Source organism: Pholis gunnellus (genome assembly GCF_910591455.1).
Source record: "Pholis gunnellus genome assembly, chromosome: 13".
Taxonomy (NCBI): Eukaryota; Metazoa; Chordata; class Actinopteri; order Perciformes; family Pholidae; genus Pholis; species Pholis gunnellus.
Window position 1 is genome coordinate 13,878,049 of NC_136540.1, and position 23,666 is coordinate 13,901,714.

Consider the following 23,666-nt stretch of genomic DNA (forward strand, 5'->3'; position numbering starts at 1 on the left):
TAGGTCGAGCATCTACAGCTGGGGTGGCAATACCTGCGGGCCAACTAAGCTAATAAGGGCTAATAAGGGTTGAGCATACTTCTAATAAATTCACTGTATGTACATTGCACATATTAGTTTAAACACTACATGTCAACTATACTTAAAAAATTATCTCCGTCTTAACCTCTTGGCACAGACACCAATTCTCCCTGGCTTGTCTGTGTTACAACTAATTATTAGACTTGGATTAGATTATTAAGCTTTACATGTTATGTTTGCGTATTCATCTTTTAAGAGGGCCATGAACTAAAACCAATATTTGACCATTTACATATGTACATAGATGCACATGGCGCCATACTATTTTAAGTGGGCACTTTAAAACAGATTATATTTAAGAGCAGCAGATACAAAAAAACACTTTGTAATATGTAGGCACAGTAATGAACTACTGTAATGTCAAGCGTTAAACCGTTTCATAGTGCTGTATAGATATTTTAATAGGAAATGGATTTTCCATGGCCCATGGGGTTTTCTGTTCTAAAAACACAGATTTTCTTGTAGTGTAACTGGTTGAAATCTATCCGTTCCCTAATGTTTCGCCTGTGACTATTTTTCTGTATATGGCCCACAATCAAAAAAGGTCACCCCTGATCTACAGTACTTACAACCTCTGCATAGTGGTAATAAAAAGAGCCACTGGGAATACATGTGACCAGCTGCTAATGACATGATAAATAATTCACACAGTGTGGACCCAGTCACACAGCCCTACAACTCAGAGTGGGCACTCGATTTTCGTGAATGCTCATGTTTTTGGGACATATCTGCTTGATCACAAGCCACAAACAACTGCAGTCTGTCACCCTGATATTGGGCTGATTATATTGTAATCATCATTGGTCACTGTTTGCCTCCTTAACCTTTTTAATTAATTAGCACGTAAGAAAGCATTTCGCCTTTCAAACTTTACAAAATCAACAGGTTTTCTAAACTTTTCACACGCCTCTCTGAATGCAATCCCACACACTGTCTCATCTCCTCTGCCAAGCGAAGCTGACGATTCCCTATGCTTTTTTGCCAAAATAAATCATCTTGGAATATTTGACGTTTTTTGGCATGAAGGAGGTCATATTTAAGGTTTCATCCAAAATGTGATTCTTGCCGGTGTAGAAAAGCCTCTGCAACATAAAAAAAATAAAGCAATTGGAACTAAAACCCAGGCTGATGAAATTCAAAGTCATACACATACATGCAAGCATCCGCACCCTCAAAACGCGAGGAAACATAAACCATTACTGTGAAAAAAACACTTATAGTCACAGATACATCAACAGTATGAATCAATAAGTTTGGGACAGAATCCTTATATATTCCTTTACAAATGCCATTTAAATAATGTGTTTATTGTAATCAAGTATTGATATAGGTTGAACTACAGTAAGCTATATTGTATATACAATACTGTACTATAGCTTACTGTATTCAAAGTACAGTAATTTAACTAGCACAGTACTGTAATTTGAAAGCTTTTGAAATAGCTGTACTGTATTTTGAAAGCCAATTAAAAAAAACAGACGGACTATAAGAGGTTTCCACTGTATTACAGAAGTCACTGCATATGACAGAAGAATTATTACACAGCAGCGGGAACAGAAGCTGCCCACGTCAGCAGCGAATGGAGATTTGAAGTGCATGGTCATCGGGATTACAGCTGGCACATCATGTCCAGCATGTTTACCATAGAATAACAGTGCAGAGCTCCAACACTGTATTGTTGCTACAAGAGGATAAAGTTCATTCTTTCTTATCGTGACTGTAATTCTTGATAGCCATGCACACATCTGTCAGCGGCTACATTTCCATGAAGGATTATCTGACCGGCCGGCAGACACACTGCTGCTGCTGCTGCTGCTGCTGCTGTTGTGGAGTTTATTTAAAAAGGAGCAAGAAGAAATGTGTCCTCTGATGGATTATTTGGCAGCATGCAAACGTGGCAACTGAAGTATGAGACGCCATATTTTGAGGAGAGCAGGTAGAGCTGATGAGTCTCAGTGAGCACATGCTGTCCTAGAAAAGCAAAGAGCGTTTGAGTGTTTTGAGCTTTTCATGTCACAACATGGCGAAACCCTCATTATGCGTGTCTCTCAATCGTAAAGCTGAATAAAATAATAGTAAAAGGATGGAGGTTACTTTGTGATTACAACGAGACGAGTTATCTGAAGCACTTGGAATGACAAATTCTCTGGCAATGTGTGTGATGAATGTCTTTTATGTTTTTAGCGTTTAGCTTTTTTACGAGGATTTTAATGTTGGTAAAGTGTCTGAGAATTTTTGAAAAGCGCTATATAAATAAAATGTATTATTATTAATAAATAGGTATAAAAAGGGACATTTTGGAAGGAATGTTTTTATTGAGTCAAAAGGACCCATGGATGCATTTTGATGTCTCTGAATGCAGTTTGATGATATGGGAACAGTAACCTTGGCTCAGTCAAAGCCTCGAGGATAAGGCATCAGCTCCTTTTAAAAGCAGAGACATAACTTGAACACTTCTGAAAGGAGCTGCTACTACTTCTTTGAAGAGCTGCCGAGCCTCAAAGAATTTCATCAGTCTTGGCTTCACTGGATCATTTTATTTCACATTATGGCCTGAACATTGGATCACACCTAAATCTGACATTATATCTACAGATTACAAAAATTCTTGTGTTGGCAGTACAACAATCTGGAGTCATTGCTCCTTTGTGTATTACTGGCATCGTGCAATGTGCTGCAGGTGGTAAACGCATAACACTTCTTCAGCTTGTGTGGATGAAACTCATTCTTTAGCCAATTGTAGTGGTTGTTGCTGTATTAACATAGCTAGTGGCAACAATATGAATACAGTCAGGGTCCTAGCCTGGATCTTATGAACGAAAGTCCAAAGTCAAACTCCACACACTTTTTTTTGACTAAAGCCACCAGCTTTTGATTATGTTTAAAAATTATATTACTTTATATTTAATATTATAAAGCCAAATCCCTTACATTTTTACGTTAAAGTGTAATTAATTTGCCCATTAAATACGATATTTTTGATTGATTGCAATATACTTGGATATTTTTTTCATGGAATATCTCCACATTCTACAAGTAAAGAAATAAAAAAATGAAAAGAAATGCATATGTAATGCTCACCTTAAAAAGGTCTCAATTTAGCAACAGCAACAACAACAAAAAAACACTAAACAATCCAGATTATCCGTTAAAAAAGAAAAACTATAAAACACAGGTGAGCTAGTTCTATTCTTGTGGGCTGAAACCTTACATAATTGTATGGAACCTTAGCAGATGATAACAGATACAAAACATAAAGCAGCAAAGAAGCAGGTCAAGGTGAGAAGTCATGCACACATGCATGCAAACAGAACCAACTAGCCCAAGTACAAATGGATGAATGAAAATAAAGTGAAACAGTATTTACACACACTGTCAATGCGTTCTCTACTATTCCTGTTTATTTTAACTAGCATCTTTAAGAGCTCACTGAATGAATTAACAGACGGTAAACAAGGTATTTTTGGACGAGAACCCCCTCTCCCAATAAAAACATTACCAGTCTTTTCCATGGATGGTAATGACTTTTATGAAGACTTCGTGTGTGATCAGAGTTCTTGTGAGACTCACATGACATTAAAACAAAGACCACAACTCCCATGATCTGCCCTCGGCTCAGCACCAGGGAAAGTGAATGTCTGTCATTACAATATGAAATGAAAGTACTTTCTAAATCTAACAAGTCCTTTGCCTGTGTTTTATGACCTATACTGTGTGTCATAGCCAAAGGTCGAGATGATTCCACTGTTAAGTCCAGGCTAAATGTGCACAACGGTTGAAAGATGTCCGTGTCCCTTCTGCACCAGTCAACTAGTATTAATAAGGTCATTCTGAGACAGAAGGGTATGATAGTATGATATATAGTAAGATTTCTAACTTTAGATGTGGACGGTTACCCCATGAACAGGAACCACCAGGAGCATCCCAGTGGGGCTGGGCTGTTGGAACAACTAGAATCCATAAAGTGGATCTTTGTTGGAGGTTATTTTGTCAAACAAGGCCTGTGTTTTACCCTGTCTGTGCCTGAAAGTGGTGGTCCTCAGATGAAAAAAACATCAACCCCTCAGAATCATATCGAATCATGAACATCTTTACAATTGAGTTGAAGGTTGTAAAAATGGCATCAATTGGCCCTAATGGTCATTTTCTTTCTTCCAATTCCCACATATGGTTTCCCCTCTAGACACACTGAACTGACTCGGTAAGATTGAGAAAAATACAGTGGTGGAAAATTCATTTGTATCTTATAAAAACAATCACATCCCCTCACTTATGACAATCAGACATAGGGTAAAGCATCAATGTTCTTGGGTAAATACCAATTACATTCTCACATGATCCTTGAAATAACAATGACTTACCAGGTTATAGTGTTTGTGTTTGTCCTACTGTCTTCCTTCACCATTTCAATATATTTGCAGAGACATTTTTTTGGTGGCATCACAGCCAGTGCCGCAGAAATTCAATAAAATACTAATTTGGTGGAATGAAAGTGAAGGAAAAAATGGAAGCCAGGATGTCTATCTGTATCTGTATTTTTGCACTGATTGAGAAAATGCTTCTGGCATCTGGCAACCGCACATGCAAACTGACACAAATATGAAGACTTAAAGTGAAATGACATACAGAGGAACAAGCTTTGGACGTTTACCTAAAAAAAAGCTTCATATTCCCTACCTGGTCCTATCCTGAAATTAGACAACTGGAAATTAGATGATAAAGAAACACACATTTCCACACCAGCTAAATGGTAGAATACATTATATCCACACAAGCGTCCACAAAGCAGACAGAGTATGTGCTTTGTCTCTCATAATGTCACAACAGATAACGGTCCAACACCTTCCCAACAATGCTTCCTCTGGACCAATAAAATCATAAAACGCCTCTCAGGCTGCTTCCCTCTTTTTCAGTGTCTCTTTGAACTCGGGCGACGCTGAATGCAGCCGAGGAGACGGCAGACGTGACAGTGTTAACAGCAACAGTCTGGTGCTAGACACCACTTTACACCCGTACTGCAATTCACAGTTCAAAGTGCGAGCCTGAAAGAAAATATTTTAGAATGATGGGAAGGATTACCGATACATGTGCGGAATACAAAAGGGCGATTTGGCGCTTTATCGTGCCTGACGGGGTTAGCAACAAAATGGCGGTGTATGGCATGTGTGGGAAGGTCTCGCCAAGGCGCGAGCTACATAGTGAGTACTTGTCAGTCTTCTTGCGGGAGTAAAAGCGAAACCAATGCCATCGCTGAATGGCGAGACAAAAATCGAAAGCGCGGCAAGAAAAAGGGAGGGTGATGTTTTCAAAACAAGCTTGAATGGATGCACATTTACAGTAACACAAAGAAATAAAAGGAAGCCCTTTGAAGAGGAGAGCTGTGTATTACCAAAGGACTGGGCAGAGAAACCAGCAATTTTGCGATTCTTCTTTTGAAGGTTTTCTTCTGTTTGGGGTGGAGTGTTGGGGGGTTTGTGGGGCACTGGCAGCTGAGGCAATCTGGGTCTCAAGCACATCTAAGGTTGGGCAATTAGTTCCAGTGCCACTATTAATGTGCTGAAGGGGCGCGCTCTGCGGGGGGTTGAGGGCTCGGCTCAAAGGGCTTCGGTCCTTGCTGGGAGGAGGGGGGGTGAATATGGCCAACAAAGGTGGGGGTCAGGACCTCAGGGCCATGTGAAAGCTGTACCATGTCCACTGACCTCTGAGTGCTGGTACAGAACCTGCCGACATACTGGGCAACAAACGGACACACTGGCCGTTGCCATTTCTACTGTTCACTGCATAGACAATGTCAGCCCATGTATCAAAAAAGAAGGGACGTGGGTAGTTGACAAACGGAAGCTAGGTTCATATAAGAAGGTCGATACTGGCCTTGAATTTTATTATTTTATTATATATTTATTATAGTATTTAATAAAGGCCTCATTAATGGAGCAGTTAATGAGGCTCCTCCCTGACCACAAGTGCATAAAGACAGTCTGGCAGACATGACGGGACTTTTATCTTATTTGGACTCTTTGCCTCATTTCACTGTTTAGTAACTATTTTTGCAATTAAATTAATTTAGAGTTAGGTGTCAAAAGCCGTTAAATAGCAGGACATTCTGGGGATTATACATTTATTTAAATAGTAAATAAAAAAAGTAGAAGACCCCCAAAGCACACAGTAAAGGTATAGATTTCCCTGACAAAGTTATTTTTCATGACACTATGAGGACAGCTTATATATACTGTAGAGGTCATCGCCATTGAGCAAATGAACTTCCCCATCCTCATCAGAACACTCCTTGCTGTTGATTATTGCCAGTATGGATTTATGTGTTGATAATTCTTTTCAAGTGATTAATCATTAAATCTATAAATTGCCATAAGACACCAATAGTCATCTGTTCCCAGAGCCCAAATTGACATTTTCAAATGTCTTGCTTTTTCCGAAAATTAAGATATATCAAATTTACAATGACATAAAACAAAACAAAAAGCAGCAATCCCTCACATTTAATACGATGGAAACGTAGAGGGTTTGACATTTTCCTTGATAGCAAAAGGTTAGTTGATTATCAAATATTTTGTTGATTGATTGGGCAATTCCTCAACTACACTAAATGACAATAACAAACAAACTTGTTCATTTACTTCTTATTCATTTTTCTGTCCCCTTTTTCAACAGGAGGACATTTTAATTCAACTCCGATGTCAGTGAACTATACATCGACCAGAACGTTGGTCTAAGGCGGAGGCAAATCAAATGCCACACTGCATATTCTCTTCGTAAAGGCCTTCTTCTGGCCTACATTGTACCTTGACACCCACATGCAGCCCACATCTCTCCTGGGCTTTTGATCTCCTCCGTAATATGTCAAGGGTATTTAGAAGAAAGAAAGCAAGACATAAGCAGAGTAAATGGAATGCCGGCAAGCCCTTTTCGTGCTGCAGCTGTGCTCCATGATCCCATACGGTTTTACCTTTTGCATGTTATTTTTCTCTTTCGAGGTGAAAAATGTCAGTGACTTTGTCCACCGACTCAGTTACGGACGGATTACTGAGGACAGTAGCGTTTGATTAATAACTGCTGCAGAGCCCTGTTGTGTTTGAAACGTAGCTGTACGGGGCCAAAATAATATTACCCAACTGCCTTTTATAGGAATGATTAGAATAAATGACTTCTTAGTCCACAACAAATAGATAATGAATGGATGGAAACTTAAACAGCAAAAAAAATGCTGTGTAGTTATGTGGGTTCTTTTTTCTCAGGATGAAAGATTAAGACAATTATTATTTTCTTTTTTTAAAGTCAAATTTCTTAATTCGTAACATCAAACCTTCAACTCTCCAACTCTCTTATTACACTGAAGTCATGGTTGCCATTAAATACTATCTAAATACTTTGTGTGCGTCTTCCAGAACCATTTCCTTTTCATTCTTTATTTTTTTGTTACACTGGTAAACAGGAGTAGTAGGTAAATTAATTAATGTTCTGGAAAACAGGATGAATATTCAAGTATATCTAATTAAAAAAATTACATATTCTGTTGTGTGGCCTTGAAATAGAATAGCAATACATTGTATTTCACAAGCGGTAATATGAATCTGTAAAGTAATTAGTAACTATAGATGTAAAAAGTAAGTAGTGGAGAAAAAGTGCAACATTTCCAAGAAGTACTCAAGTAAATGACCTCAATATTGAACTTGTGAAAATTATGATCCACCACAGACTACATCTCTGAACAAAAAAGTAAGAGCGAACAAGACAACTCTTTCCTGCTCTTCCTTCATTTTGGAAGAAAACGTTTTTTAAGAAGACAAATCGTTGACTTCGTCTCCTGATTGGTCAATGGCGGTGGCTTCGGCCAGATTCAAACCCTCTGCTGCTGCGGTTTGGCAGGTTTGGCCGAAGCGCTGACCACTAGACTTTGACAGGAGCCTTTGTGTTCTCTCAGGACAATAGGGGTGAGAGGTGGGGGGTCAAACCAAACTGCCGCAGACCCTGCTTCATCTGTAAAGTTCTCGCCTGCTGCCCTTTAACCCCTCCTGTCATTGTCAGAGTAAAAATAATAAAATCGGTTCCGGCAAATGAATGCCCGAGAGAATGCTGTCCTTATTGTACGTCCCTGCTGGCTTTTCCCTCCGTGCTGGCCTCCTAATATGGAAGGTTGACACTAAGATTATGGCAAGATTATGCTCAAGTCTTCTGGCAGATGGTACCAGTTCTGGCCCTTGGCAACTTCCCGTTTCTTAATTAAAGGCAACAAACAGGAATTGGGTTGGTAATGGATCGTGTGGGATTAAGCTTAATAAATGTACTTGACAGCAACTGTTTCAGTGTAGAGGTGAGTTTGTAAACCCATTTGGGTTTTGGATTATTACTGACTATTGAGTATTGCATGTCATGTGAGAATGAAGATGACCTAACTAACTGACTCTGAAGCATTGAGTTATAGCAAGTAGCTGTGAACCTTTTTTCTTCTTTTAGTGTGTATGTTTCTTTTGCTCCAATAGTGGATTGAGTTCTGTGATTTGCTTATGTAGGTCAGAGTCACTTCAGGACAATTTAAACCAGCATGCAGTCATTTGGGATGGTGTTGAATTTTTCACTTTTCTGAGCGATACCCTGACAAAAGAGCACCTATTGAGTTATCCTGCCATTGCTCTTTGTGTTGGTATAGGTGCAGCAGGTTTTCGACCTTAATTAACCCTGTTTTTTCCCCCCCAACGATGGTTTTTCATTTCCAAATCCTCATTTCCATTTGCAAGAGTTTTAGGTAAAAATACATTGTGCGTCAATTTTGCCGGTTTTAATGAAAAGTTTCCCCAGCATATTCAATCAGCGGTAGGGCCGGTTATAGTGCCGATACGTTAGCTGCATTTTGGTACCAGTATTAAAATGGCATCAATAAGTTTTCAACGCTTCGAGAAGGTACGCATAATATATTACAAATTCAAATATTTACAGTAGAATTGGGATTAGATTTTTTTTCCACAAACCTTTCAGCCCTCAGTACATATTCTTAAGTCACATCACAGAAAAAGTCCGTGTGGAAGTCATCACTGCCGCCTTTTCTCTCTGAAGCCAACCCCCCCCCCTCTACCTTTTCTTTTCCCCCAATGAAGCAGCAACACCCCCCCCCCCCCCCCCCCCCCAACGCCAAGACAAAAGTCAGGTCTGTAACCCCTGGACCCACCCCCCGTGCTCTTTGACCTATGGTGGAGGCCTGGCTGAGCACAAACAGTGGTCGTCCCCTGAAGCCCTCCCACCACCTCCACCTCCACCATAGGCTCCTGTTTCACTCAGGCAATGAAAGGGCCTACTGTAAATAACGGGGGCCTGGCTGACCCCGGCGTTTATCTGGGCCTGAGACCCCTGCATCCATCCTACTGTAACAGAGCCCACGGCTCACAATAGACTCTCTCATGGGTGTTAGACTATGGGTTCTCTCCCCTCTGTGCCCACTCAGAATGGGGATTAGAAAAAAAAAAAAAAAAAGGGCCCCTGTCAGGTCCTCCGAGGGGGTCAACCCCCTCCAAACCAGCATCACAACCCCATCCCACAGACACTTTAGCCTTTGTCCCTGTGTGGGACTTGGGAGCAGGGAAGGATAGAGGGAATGTGGAGGTGGGGCTAAAGCCTGAGACCAATCACTCTGACAAAATGCTGGATCAAACTCACGGCTCCAAACACCATCAAAGCTCACTCTGTGCTGAAGCCACTAAGACATTTCCACTCCAATTCAACCGTGGGCTTTTTCTCTCGATCGACCTGCATCAGTTTGAGGATAACACTTGATTTTCTAAAATAACTGTGATCATTTAATATTTAGGATGTGGTGGGCCTACACAATGAATATATATAATATAGGGCTATGTATAGTAATTTTTCCTCCAGGTCCGTCAGGTGGGCTGACTTGGGGCTACCGACTGTCCCGGGATCTAAACTGAAACTCAGGGGGGACCGTGCCTTTCATGTTGCAGCCCTAAAACTGTGGAACAGCATCCCTTTCCCAATTTGATCCGTCCCCTCCATTTACTCTTTTAAGTCCAGGCTCAAAGACAATTTTACTCTGTAGCGTTTGAATCTCCCCGATTTGGCTGTTTTTTGACTTGTGCTTAGGCCTGTGTGTTGTTCATTTGTGCCTATGAACTGTGTACATTCATGTTTAGATTTGAGCTACCTTCTCTGGTCTGTACAGGACTTTGGTAAACATGATTTGTTGTTAAATGTGCTTTATAAAAAAATGTGATTGATTGATTAGTAAAAAAGTTTTGATAATCATTCAAGTAATTTATTAAAGAAAAACACCAAACAAATTGTATGACCTTGAGCGTTTGACATTTTACAGACTAATTGATACATTCAAAAAGTCATCAATGGAAATAAAAATATTTTAAATGATTGTTAGTCGTATCCTTGGTTTAATTCATTTTAGGGACTCTTGCTGGCTTCGAGTCATATTAAGAAGGCTGGAAGAAAAAAAGTCAAGTTGGGTGATGGTGTTGAAATGTCTTCACAGCCTCAGAGAAAGAGAGAGAAGGAGGGAGAGAGACCCAGAGAGATAGAGAAGAAGGTTTCAGGTCAGAGGCTAAGTGAAATATATCCCCACTCTGAGGCATGCAAGAGAGAGGATGCAGGAAGCTGAGGGCCAGAGATAAGGGCACAGACGTGGGCGATAAGCACCCAAACACCTGTTAGGGAAGCTCCAGCTCCTCGCCTCAGACCAACACTCACAGGAGGCAATAAAGCACAAGCAGGGAAGGGAGAGAATAAGACAGTATATGGACAAAACCATCAGAGAGAGAACTGCCGCTGTAATCTGCTTTTCTTTCCTGAAAGGTGAGAGCAGGGAGTTTGAAACCGCAGAGTATGTCTGGGTGCCACTGCTCCTGTGACCAGGGATAAAACCCCATCCTGTTTTACACCATGCTTAATGGCATATGGTGGGAGCCTACAGCATCATTTGTAAGGTCAGCGGCTAGACAGGAGTGGCAGAAATGATGCTGTTTGAGTCATGACATGTCAGAGCCACCCGCTTCAGTGATCAGTCCAGGAAATGGAATGGCTTTTTTTTTTCTTCTTTTACTATCCCACTCTCGCCTTTCGGGGCCCAGGGACAAACAGACAAACACAAAACAATCTGGAAGCGGTCAAGAGAGACCTTGGAGACGGCTGACAGTCTGGCAGTAAACAAGAAAGAGAGGATTCATGACGTGTCAGGAGAGAAATTCGTGGGCTGATTATGGCAGGAACACTGTCCGACCAATCAAAAGGTGTCAAATCATCAGCGACCATCAGGAAATTATGATGCCAATTAGGGTGACACTGATATTGTCTTAATATGACATCTTCCAGTCGATGGTCAATGTGATGAGTGTGATGATACGGCAAACATCTATACAAATATGATGGCGCCGTTTATCACACAAATGACATTTATGGGAATACGATTTGATGTATATTAACGTGATGGTTTTTTTATGGCTGATTTGAATGTTTTTGACAAACATTTTATGTTTGATTAAAATATTAATATACGTTTAAAAGTAATTCAATCAAAATGAAGCTACAGTAAATCAAATAAAATGGGATATTTTGCAATTACTCTATTACTATATATGTATATATGTATCATGAAAACAAGCATTGTCTGTTCCTGTAGGGTACGATGGGAAAATTGTGTTGTTTTTGATTTTTTGCGGGACACAGGCCATGAGAGTACAATGGATGAATATAACAATATGAACAATGGAGAATAGTTATTATAGAACTTGTCAATACCGTATTGTCTCCGAAAAACCCGCAAATTGAATTAGCTGCGATTTTTAACTCAACGCAAGCACAATTTCACATGTTGGAATAACAATTCAAATATCCGCTACTTTTTCAGAATGAGCCTTCGTATCAGTTAAATATTAGAAGCACTTCAAGACCGGTGAAGAAGTGCTGTATAAACACAGAAGTATGCTGGTATGATTTTGTAAATACACCTCTAATGATTTATGCATTTGTTTTCAGACTCGCACTCAGTTTTTCAGACATTCTTGCTCTTCAGGCAGACAAATCTCCCTTCAATTGAATCCAACCCCCACCTCGCATGCAGCCTGTGTGAGGGGGCCAGCCTATCCATCATCAGCTCTCTCCCTCTGGTAATCTCTCTGGGCGTCTTCGGTCAGCAGATACATAAATCAATTATGGTTTTAAGCTTTATGCCATGATTTACCCAACTGATCCCTCCTGGATTACAGCGGAGCTTAAAACGTGTCGGTCGACGCTAAAGCCAAGTCGCCTTGACATTCATTGCAGTCCTGCCACGACGCTCGCCAGGCAGCACGTCAGATGCCACAAGTATAGGTCTGACAGCATTTTGAATCTACTGACAGGCAAATAGGCTGCTTCGTGATGCCGAAATGACGTTCTTGTTTGCTAATATAATTTGGATTTCTTTGTATCCTAACCAATGCAACATGTATATGTCAACAGCTCAGGGCGTGCAGTGACATGATGTGGCATTTAGGGGTGACAATCAATAACAATTGTGAAAATAGAATGAATAAATGCATAATAAACTAATTCATTACAAATAAGGTGCTATTGGCCAGTAAACTAACATGCTAGTTGCTAAGTAGCATGAAAAAGTACTCCATGCACTGCCTTTGAAATCACCTTTGACTATTTCCTTCAAAAAATATTTTGATAATTGTGATGTTTTCAAATAATTGCATACTATAACATATACTGAGAAAAGCTATATTTTTAATAAATGGGTCAACGTGTCATTAACATTGCTCGTGTTTCCCCTATGAAAACAAAACAAGTTGGTACCTACTTTATTCAAAGCTGATAAATCTACTTTTTAGCAGATACATTAAAACGTGTATGTATTTTTGTCAATCAACAATTCTTGTTGTAGTAAGTTTGAATGGGATTTAAGTGAGGGCCAGTTATTTTAGTCAAGTAGACTTAGTCAGTTTGCATCATAGTTTACCTTTTAAAGTAAAAACATGTTACTTTAGAATTATTGCACCAATTCATGCATTGTCTTTTCGTGCTGACAATAGTTTTCCCATTTAATCTCCACTTAATGAATGGTTGTCCAAACTGCTCGTGAACCCTAGTCATACCAGGTTGGCTTCTTTTTAGCAATTCAACAGCAGCATTTTTACCCACTCTACGTGTGCTTCACTTTTAACAGCAATTATTGGAGGCTACGATAGGAGCTGTATTTTAATTTCCATTCATCAGTTTTGGAGACCCTCCCAGCTGGTGAGCAGACAGCTAGCACAAACCTAAAATGCACCTGTTGAGCAATCATGCTTCCTTGGGCTCCAAAGAGGTGAATTAAAAAAACCTGCATGGTGCTGTTCTGGCCTCGGTTTCCTACCTGAGAGGTCCATTGTGACAGGTGACGGTGGAGAGAATGGGGGGCAATTTTTATGACCAGCTTCTTAGCGTACTGGTATCACTCCATTGGGGCCCCTTGCCAATTTCTGGCAAACCATTCAAGTGGCAACAAAGAGGCTAATTAGAAGCTCTCTCGCTGGAAGCCCGCGGAGGGCTCTGGTTTGATACTTCCCAGGGAGGCTAGGGGGCCTCTGAGGTGGCGGCAGCTTTTTCACACACACACACACACACACACACACACAGGACATTTGTGAGCACACTTGGGTCGGCCCTTTGGCTCTAGCACATTTGCTCATTGTGGCCGTCCTCCTTACGGTCTGCCAGAGCAATAGAATCAGAGAGGGGGAACCGACACATCTTTCATGTGGCGGGGACCCAGAGTGGGGATGCTAATGGGATATCGATGGGATTAGAACCCAGAGCGTTCAGGTCCACGAGAACAGAGGCAGAGCTCTATGAACTAGAACTAAAACCCACTCAGCTTTAAGGCCAGATCATTCTAATTCTATTGACTTTTTCTTTTTTAATGGGAAAGTTGACAATGATGCATGCACCTTAATACAGTAAGAAAGTCTGCCAAGACAAGAAGGTCTGAAAGTCTAATAAAAGGTTCCCATTTACAGAGAAACGGTGGCACAACCTCTTCCTCTGCCAACACTCGCAGCAGCTACTGGGAGTAGAGATACACATCAGGAAGTTAAGGCCGATAATACATTTGCATGTCACCTGATAACTGGCTGTAATTAGTACTCCCCTTGAGCCCCCCCACCACAGCCTCTCACAACATGACCAAAAAAAAAAAAACTCACAATGACACACACAAGGCCAACTTCCAGTACAGTATGTTATCCTTATCCCTCCCTACAGACCCCAAGGCCCCCACAGGGACAAAAGATAGGGGCCTCAGTGTGTTCGTTTCATAGCAGCTCCTGCCAGACCGCATCAGCAAAGGCCACGTCTGCCGAGCACTGTTAGCCACACAGAGGCAGCTGGTCGCACCAAGTCAAGCTGCTAACTTTTATTATACAAGCACCTCCCTCCACCCTTATCTCAGGGAGGGAGGCGATCTAATCAGCCTACTGATTAGATCGCCTCCCTCCATTGCCATAGCCACTGTCTAGATATTACACTGCCCCCCCCCTTCCCTATTGGTGGTGCCTTTCTTTTTCCCCCTCCACCCCCCTATTCCAAAAAAAGCCCCTCAAATCCTTCTAAAAAAAAAAGCAGCTCCACCAGATTTAAGACGATGACTCGCCACCTGACGACACTGTAAAGACTGCACGACAATAAAATGCTTGATCTGTACGCAGGTGTGCGAGTGTGTGTGTGTGTGTAGTCCATTCCACATGATGTAGCCCCCTGTGTTAAGTCTTTAATCGATGCATCTCCCTATCCTGACAGTGAGGACAGAGCCCAGATCTGAGATCAGAGCGATGGCGGTGTAAATCTTTACGGTTCAACCAGAGCCTTTTAAAGCCTGTCTATAATTGGGCCTCAGCCAGCAGCTGCCTCAGCTGCGGCCATCACCGTGGGCCCAGTCAAAGCGCCAGTTCCTCGGGGGCATGAACAAAACACCGCACCTCCAATAAGGGCAAAAAAAAAGCACCTGTGTGAGGATAAAAAGGGAGACGATGTGGCAGCCAGGCTTGAATAAGCCCTCCGCTGTTGTCTGTGGTTGAGGTGTTTCTTGGAGAAGTGTTTTCGTTGAGTGAGGCTTTCTGTGCTGTTGGATTATTACACCAAAATGTACTGTACCTCTGAGTGCAAACCGGGGAGACTTAGCTCACTGAGTGATTTCAAATAGAGGGTAATCCACTGCCATGTAATGGATGCTTTGTTGATGGGCTTCTTTCAGGAATCAGGAAAATGCTTGCACAGTTTTAGAGGTTAGGATCATAAGCTTGAAACTGCTTTAGTTTGAGTTATTTTAGGATCAAAAGGTGATGTACTGTATACAGCGAGCAGGACTGGGACATTGGGTGCATTTGTAAATAGTCACTCTGGGCCTCAGAACGCTCCGTTTCATCAAACAACAGCGCTCTCATTTTAGCATAGGGCGTCAGATCATTTTTCCGAACTGCTGACACATTTCGTTTTTCCCTTACAGATAGGGATGCGCCAATCAGAGTCATTCAGTCCCGATACCAATAGCGATATATTGACGTGGGTATCAGCCGATACGGTGTACCGATCCCATAAATAATACGTTGTATGCCTCACTGTGTGCAAGTGAATGGGATCATTCTTTTAACAAAATGTAACAAATAAATACTTGGGTGTAAATTAACTGAAATAGTTATTCATTATAAAAATATTAAATCATACACCAGCAATCTAAACAGGAATTAAAATTCCAGCATACAGCATATAAAATATATCCGTCTCAGTGCATCCCTACTAACAGAGAAACTATTTCTGAAAATGAGCATAAGAAACCATCTAACGACAACATTCTGATTCTCCAACACATGCGCGGTCATACATTTTGGATGCACAGAGGTCTGACGGAATTTAAGTCAAACAGACCTGAGCGCACCCTCTTGGGCAATCTGATGCTCAGCTATTGAGCCTTCCATTTAGCTAGACAGGGGTCCATGCTAAACATAACATGAAGGATAAAAGGGGGAAATAATACAGATAGAAATGTTGCTGCAAGTTGATCATAGGAGTTGCTAACACATGGCCAGTGTTGCACATCTAGTTAGTGAGTTGGACATCATCAATGCTGTTTGATAGCGGTAGCAGCTACTGTGATCACAAAAACGGGTTCGGCAGCGCAACAAAGTTTTTAAAACCATGAGCATGACCATCAAAAGTCCATTTATTTACTACAGATCCCAACAGAAAACACAGCCGATGTATCGATTCTCTGTAAATCTGATCTAAATCTAATTCTGGTAGTCGAATGGAGCCACAGAACCAAACGTTTGGGCAAAGAGGGTGGAGTCTGGGTGGAACTAAAGGAGGAGGAGGAAGTGGAAACCAGCACAACTGGTTGTGAAAGACACCTGTTGGTTGAGCAAACATGCAATAAAACTTCTCTTCAAGCTTTAGCATCACCTGAGTGGAGAAATGATTCTTAAAATCGCTGAAAAGATTCTCTATGAAACTCAGAGCATTAATATACAAAACAACTAGTTGCTATTTGAAGATAAAGTGGAGTAATGTCTACCTGAGCAGAGAAAGAAGTTGCTCTTCCTCTGTGTGTGGCAAAATAAAATGAAACCAGATGCAACTACAGATTATTTCAAGCCAGCATCTACCAACCATTTGTTGCACTTTGTCTTAAGCCATTACTACACTACCAGTCATCAGAGTGGCCATTTGAACCCAAGTGGTTGCTCATGGCGTTAATGTATAGGAAGAAAGCAGTGGTTAATAGTTGATAGTGGCCAAAGCACACAAGTGTCAGTGTGCTTGTAAACCTTCCACTGGCCTCACCTCAGCGTGCAGGCTATATGCGTGTGTGCATACATCGTTATCACCTGCAACAAACGCTATGGGCCGCTATCTGGGCTCAATCTGCTCTTGGTTTACTGAGGAGGAGTGCCAAGGGTTATCTGTCCCACTCTGATATGCACAGATAAGGACCTTAGGCCCACTGTTTAAACACCTGGGGCCCGGGGTATTAGAGCGCCCTCCGTACCCCTTTGCCACAAAAGAAGAGGAAATGGAGGAGTGAGCACTGGCTGCTGCTGCTGCTGCTGCTGCTGCTGCTGAGGGGAATGTGTGTAAAAAGTAATGATGCGAGTGTGTGCGCGTGCGGAGGTTAAGGCAGGGGTGATTATTTCCACTACTCCCACTTCGTACCCCAATGCTTCCATCAATGCAAAAAATAACTAGGAAAACAGAGAGGAGAAACAGGGACTCATTGACTTGTTGTGTTCATGTACCCCCCCGCCCCCCATCAAAAAAAAAAACTGGCTGTATTACGAAAAGGCAGAGTTAAAGCATTGATGGTTATCAGTTAATGTTTAACGGCTATATGCTGGAAAAGCTCTCCTTCAAAATAGGCTCTTTTTTCACTTATGCGATGTACATTACAGCGAGGGTCAGTCATTTGCATGACAATGGACGATTAAGTGAAAGAGATAAACCCAAGGCTAGTTCCCGTGAATTGGATGCTGTGTTTGGAATACCAAGCAGTGGAGGGTTCTTTCTTCTTTCCCCCGCCACGGCCGAATTAGCCCCCTGCATCATGCATTTATTTTCCCAATAATCACTCAGGCCCTTCCTGTGTTGATTATTTTCTCAGTGCAAGGGTTACTAAAATATTGCTGTAATCCTGTCTCCCTGAAGCAGCAACAACAGTCACCCTGGGCTCTCTTTAAGAAATACATCTAGGGCTTGTCAGTGGGGAGGTGGCGGGGTGGACTACTGGCGGAAAGATGAGGGGGGGGGGGGGGGGGTTGTCATGGTGAAATGGGGATTACTCACACCTATAATGTATTGCCTTTCATTAAGCTTTATACATTTCTTCTGAAGATGATCTAAAGATATAAAACTGTATATCACTTGACATTTTCCTGTACTTTTGCCAAGAGTTTCATTTCTCATAACAGAAAAACCTTGACGCCTCAATTTTAAAAAGCCAAAGTTCTCGAATATAAACACAAGCAGTCATACAACAACTTGACCTAGATAAAATGGTCCAAAATTAGCAAAATATTGATTTCATTGTGGAGCTATGAGATGAAAGAATAAAATAAAAAGGAAAAAAAATCTGACCAGTCGTTAAATGATGTTTTATTGATGATTGGTGCTTGATTTTGATCTGTACGAGTTTTTGATACCAAACCCGGCTTCAAGGTAGCATCTCTTGGGGTTGTGCAATATGATGATATTACGATGAAATTAAAATGTCACGATCTGCCTTCACAGAGAGATAGTTGGTATTGCGCTACATTGTGCGTTCTATTAGTTGCAGATCTATGGCCCCAGTGTCTGCCCTGCATGCAGCGGTGCAGTGCTGCTGCTATATAAATAATTGCAATGATAGATCTAATTAATGCCGATGTGAAGAGTGGTTCATGTGGATTTCAAAAAGCAACAAATATTTGGAAAAGTAACTGATACATATTTAAAGAAACTTTAAAAGTGTTTTAAATTTCAGAACACAAATTGTTGTTCTGTTATCTTGTATGACGAGTTTTTTGTTTGTTTTTTAAATAGAGACAATGTGGTTGTACTGTTCAGTAGCAAAATGGTTTTAAAAAATAACTCATAAGTCTGTGGATTGTGATCCTGCCTGAAAAAAAAAATCCCGATATGATATTTTTGCCGTATCGCCCACCCCTTGCATCTCCTGTGCTTATACATCTTATCGGCATACACTTCTATATCCCATAGCTGACTCCTCACACACCACTTGCGGAGCCAATAAACAATGTATTCAGTCTGGGTGGGGTGTTTTTTTTAAGATACAATCCAGGGCACAGAGGAATGAAAGGGAGCAGAGACTAAATTTATACAGGAAGTGGGCACTTTCTGGTTCGTTCATTTTAACATAGACGCACACACACAGACACCTCACACCAACGACCTGTGCCACATCTGGAAATAATTACACTTATGTTTGACTTGACCTGCCTGCACCAAAGTCAACTCTGCCAACTTTTGAATGTGTTTGTTGCAGAGGTAGCAGTGACCCTGACACAGTGGCTGTGGGGAAATGATGTGTAATTAGTCAGAGGGAACACGACTCTGCTCGTCTGAAATAAAACATCTTGTATTCACATGAAAAGAATCGGGCAGCTTGACAGGCTGTAAACACAAAAAAAAAAAAACACAGAGTTGATATGCTATCAAATGACCCACATTGGAATTTGTGAGGACACGAGGAGCGTCTGAATTATCAAGCATCTCAGGGTAGCACAGCAGACCTTTCATGTGCGGACGGTAAAGCAGACAGCGGATGATGCAATGTTTGATTTCTACACTTCAGGAGGCTGTCAGGACAGCGCGTACAATATTAAACAGTGTCGTGTCGGTGTATCAACCAGTCTAAATTAACCCATTAGTATGCTATGGGGAGAGGCGGGAAGATCAATGCATGAAACGGTTTGGAAATCTCCTTTGATACAAGATTTCCCGGCTTGAGCGAATTGATGAAATTCCTCTTGAAACACAGGCAACCATTTCACACATCAGACTTTTCTCAAGACGGAGACTAATGTGGCCTGTCCTTTAACGCAGTGAGACTACAATACTGCATCTCACACAGAAGCTATAGCGCATATTTGTTAAAGCCTGCTTAGGAAGAACTGATCATAAAGCAGAACAAAATTCACTTCTATAGTTTTTTGTTTGTTTTCAAAGATGCATAGTATCAGTCTATGCAGACGCATCCCTCTTATTCACTGAATAATAAGCACTTTTCATGAAGGCCACACATTTATACACTTTCAAAAGTAACTGCCAACACCAAAAAAAACTACGAAGTATCTGACTCCACCACATGTTCAAAATGGAATAAAACAAACAAACACTGCACAACAGTTGGTGTAAGGTTGCAAACAAGGACACTTCTCTTTGGAGCAAAAGCCATTCTGTAATACTCAGTATTTTCCTAAGACAACATTGAGACCGATTTAAAAATCGAGAAGCTTGGACTGAATCAGCTTTTAGCCGTGCATACCAAGATAATGGCTCAAGTATGAGGGGACGGAGGATGGGATTCAAATCCTCAGGTGAACTTTAACCACTGTGCATTCCTAATGATTAAAAGAAACATACAGGGTGAGAAGATGCCCTTCATGTCACAGAAAGGCCTCCAGTCACAAAAACACACACACACAAGAAGTGATGCCAATACATTCCACGAGGTGCTTGTACTCCGACTGGGCTGACACAATTTTTATAATATGAACTATGAAATGAAACGCAGTTTTGAGTTGCAGAGGAGTATTTAAAGTGTAGTTGCCTTGATGTATTTATATACATTGAATGAAAAAGCGCCGCACTGATTTACTGCCACTCCCCTGTCCTAGAACTACCTCCTTGTCTAAGAGCCCAGGTTCAGCACTCATTTCCTGAGCTGACCGTCTACTCTAATTATCAAGCTAATAAGGGCCCCCCTTGTGCAGTTATGGGAAAGGGGAGGTTAGTCGGGTCCAGGATGAGGGGGTACCACTTTGGTAAGTGTGTGTGATAGCTGCCGCCCACATCTTGTAAGGCGTGACTAATGGTCTAAGACAATATAACGGCAGCAGTCACCTGGGCAGTTATTGAAGCAGTGGATCTCTGGGCCTGAACCACACAGTCCTGAGGATGTCACCTCATATTTTATATGAGCGTGGATGGGTTACTGATTTTGTTACTTGTCCTAATCCCTGACATACAAAATGAATGGTAACATTTTAAGGCAGAAGAAAACACAACAACTAATTTCCCCTATTCCCTAAAAACAGAAACAGAAGTCAGAAACAGTTGACTAGACAGGGGGGTAAGCCTTTTAATTTAATCCCTGTTCCCCAAAGCAAACATGATGATTGACATTAGATTTTCACTTTCTGCTGGATATAATGCAAACTACCAAAGCAATACTGTATACCACATTGTGATTTGTTTAAAACAAAAAAAAAGGCTGGACCATATATTTGAAGACCAAAACAACTATCAAGCAGCTACTCAAAAGAAAACTTGGCTTACCTGTGCTGCTCCACAGCTTCGTTATCTGGTAGTTCTGCACCGCAAACATTGCAACGTTCGTGCTGGTTCCTGCCGTCCGGTTTCATGCCCACAGCCAGCTCCCCGAGCTTGCTGAAGAATTCCCTCTGGATGAAGCTCTGAGGCAGGAGTCCCCCATAGGCACTGAAGTCCATAGACATTGCCAGGGCTGGGGACATGGGGAGATTGGAGGCCATGGATGCCGCCATGGCTGCCGGCATGGACATGAAGGCATCTGATTTATGATTTGCAGGTAGGGAGTACAGCGAGGCAAGATGCTTCTCCGTCATCCCAGCCATTGCTTCTAGCCCCATCTGGCTGACATCAACTTGAGGGTCGCCCATGACTTCATCGCGGACGTAATGTAGCTCGCGGGCACTGGTGATTACGCTGCTCCTGGTTGGTGTTCCTGGACCGTCTCGGTTCCTGTCCTCCCCACTTCGTTCTCCATTGCTGGAGGCACTGGACTCCAGGTTCGGAGGGCTGTCGTGGCCGTTGCCACCCATGTCCACTTGCATCATTTCTGTCTTGATCTCAGTCATCAGGGGGTGGGAGTTGCCGTGGAGAACGTGCTCACCCCCAAAGCCCTGCTGGAGCAGAGACTGACCGATGCTCATCAGGCTGTCCACAGCAGCTTTGGTGGGACTTAGGGTGGATACACCGAAGGAGGTGGAGACGGAAGGACTCTGGTCCACCATGCCAGTCATGATGGCGACTTGTTGGGCACCTGTCAGATAGGGACTCTGCATGGAATGCTTTTTGGAGTTCTTGCCTCCATTGTGGCCTTTGCGCTCATCATCCTCCTCTGTGCTCCCATCATTGAGGTTGACCTCCGTGTCATTGTCATCTGAGGACTGGATGGTTTCCAAGATCTTGAGGCATTGCTCTTCCAGGTATTCAATCTCCAGGATCTCTGCTGCATACAGAAGGTCATCCAAGTCCTCCACCTTGGCCTGGAGCGTGGCAGTGTAGGCATACTCCAAAATCTGCTGAAAAGTCTTTGGTGAAAGAAAGTCCAGGGTGTAATGCTGACTGCTGCGATGGAAGAGGATCTCAAACATTTTGCTTGTGCAGGCCAGCACAGTCCGGTGAGCGTGGAACTCCTGGCTGTCTACCATGATGACCACGTCACACAGAGTCCCGGCCAGACGCATCTGGTTGGCCTTCTGCAGCAGGGCAGTGGGGTGGTTGGGGTTCTGGAGCTGTATCATCCCCATTTTAGACAAATCCATTATGTCGCTGCACTCCACGAGGCCGACTCATGAGGCTCGCCTTCCCCGTTCAGCAGTGTTTTTAGCTATCTTTGTAAACAAGATGAAACCTGGATGGAGAAACAGAATGAAAAAGAAAAATCGGTTCTGATAAATTCTGAAGCAACGGCACAAAAATGTTATGCAGAACAAATCCACTAGTATTTAAGCTATAAAAGCCAACAAATGCATTACCATTTTTTTCCAAAGATTGAATGAATTAATGTTCTTTTTTAATGAAATGCAAATTGTCATCCTTCACTTAAGTATACAAAGCAAAGTAAGTAATTACATTTTGAAAATAAACAACATGAATTTGTCAATACATGTATTTCATGTATACCGCTATTTATTTTGTAAGTGAGAAGTCAGTGTTGTTCCAAATTGCAAACATCCTGCAGGGATGGTAAACACTCTGTGCAGTCAAAATCAGCGGAGAGCATTGACTGTAGACTTCTGAAGAGAGACAATTTGTGAGCCGTCCGACAGGCTCACCCTGCATACCAATCAGTCCAACATATGTTACGTTAAAAAGAGGTTTTTATTTGGTTATCTGACGGGGATGAACACACAGTTAAACAAGTGTGAATTGTGGTTTTTCCACTGCTGCCTCGCTCACAAAGAACATCAGCGGCCTTTCTGAAATTAAATAGCATCTTACTCAGTATTCTCGTCACAGACAGGAGCAGAGAGCAGCGGCCAGAAATGGATGGAAAGGAAAGCAAAGCAGAACAAGGCGAAAGAAAACAACGCTGCAGCAACAAACACCCGGATCTGCTCTCACTCACTGACGTTGAATATCCAAATTAATGAGTGCATTACTCTTTGTATGCAAGTTAACAGGGCAACATGTTGCTTCACCTCGTATCTACAGCATACTCAGACCAACACGAAAATAACGAAAAGGGTTCAAATTCAAAAGCCTCACCACTCTGTGCTTTAAATGAATGATTGTCACTGTGACTCCTATGTTAACATGATCATTAAGACATACACTGAAACAATGCGCTCTTCATTGTGGCAATTAAATAAACAGTCTTGCCACCACATATACGCTGAATGAATGGCTACCAGCTAAGTGTCTCCATTGACCCACATCCTGGATGAGCTCATTGACGTCCAATCTACTCAATTTACTCAACATGTGACAAATAATATGACACATTTTCACAAAGTTGTGGTGATCATTTTTTTTCTGCTGATCAACATTTTCATTTCAAGTTTCAAAAGCTTGATTCACATTTTAAGAATCTTCAATTTCCTTTTCAAAGAGCT

At 41.8% G+C, this 23,666-nt stretch overlaps 1 protein-coding gene across 2 annotated transcripts in view; it reads right to left on the reverse strand.

The window, feature by feature from the left end:
* zbtb16a (zinc finger and BTB domain containing 16a) overlaps positions 1 to 23,666 on the reverse strand; it is a 139,733-nt gene that overhangs the window by 113,998 nt on the left and 2,069 nt on the right. For both annotated transcript variants that reach the window (XM_079171672.1, XM_079171673.1), the window contains exon 2: positions 21,124 to 22,462. In XM_079171672.1, the coding sequence (XP_079027798.1) occupies positions 21,124 to 22,373 (1,250 nt within the window). In that variant the 5' untranslated portion in view covers positions 22,374 to 22,462. The remainder of the gene's footprint in view (positions 1 to 21,123; positions 22,463 to 23,666) is intronic.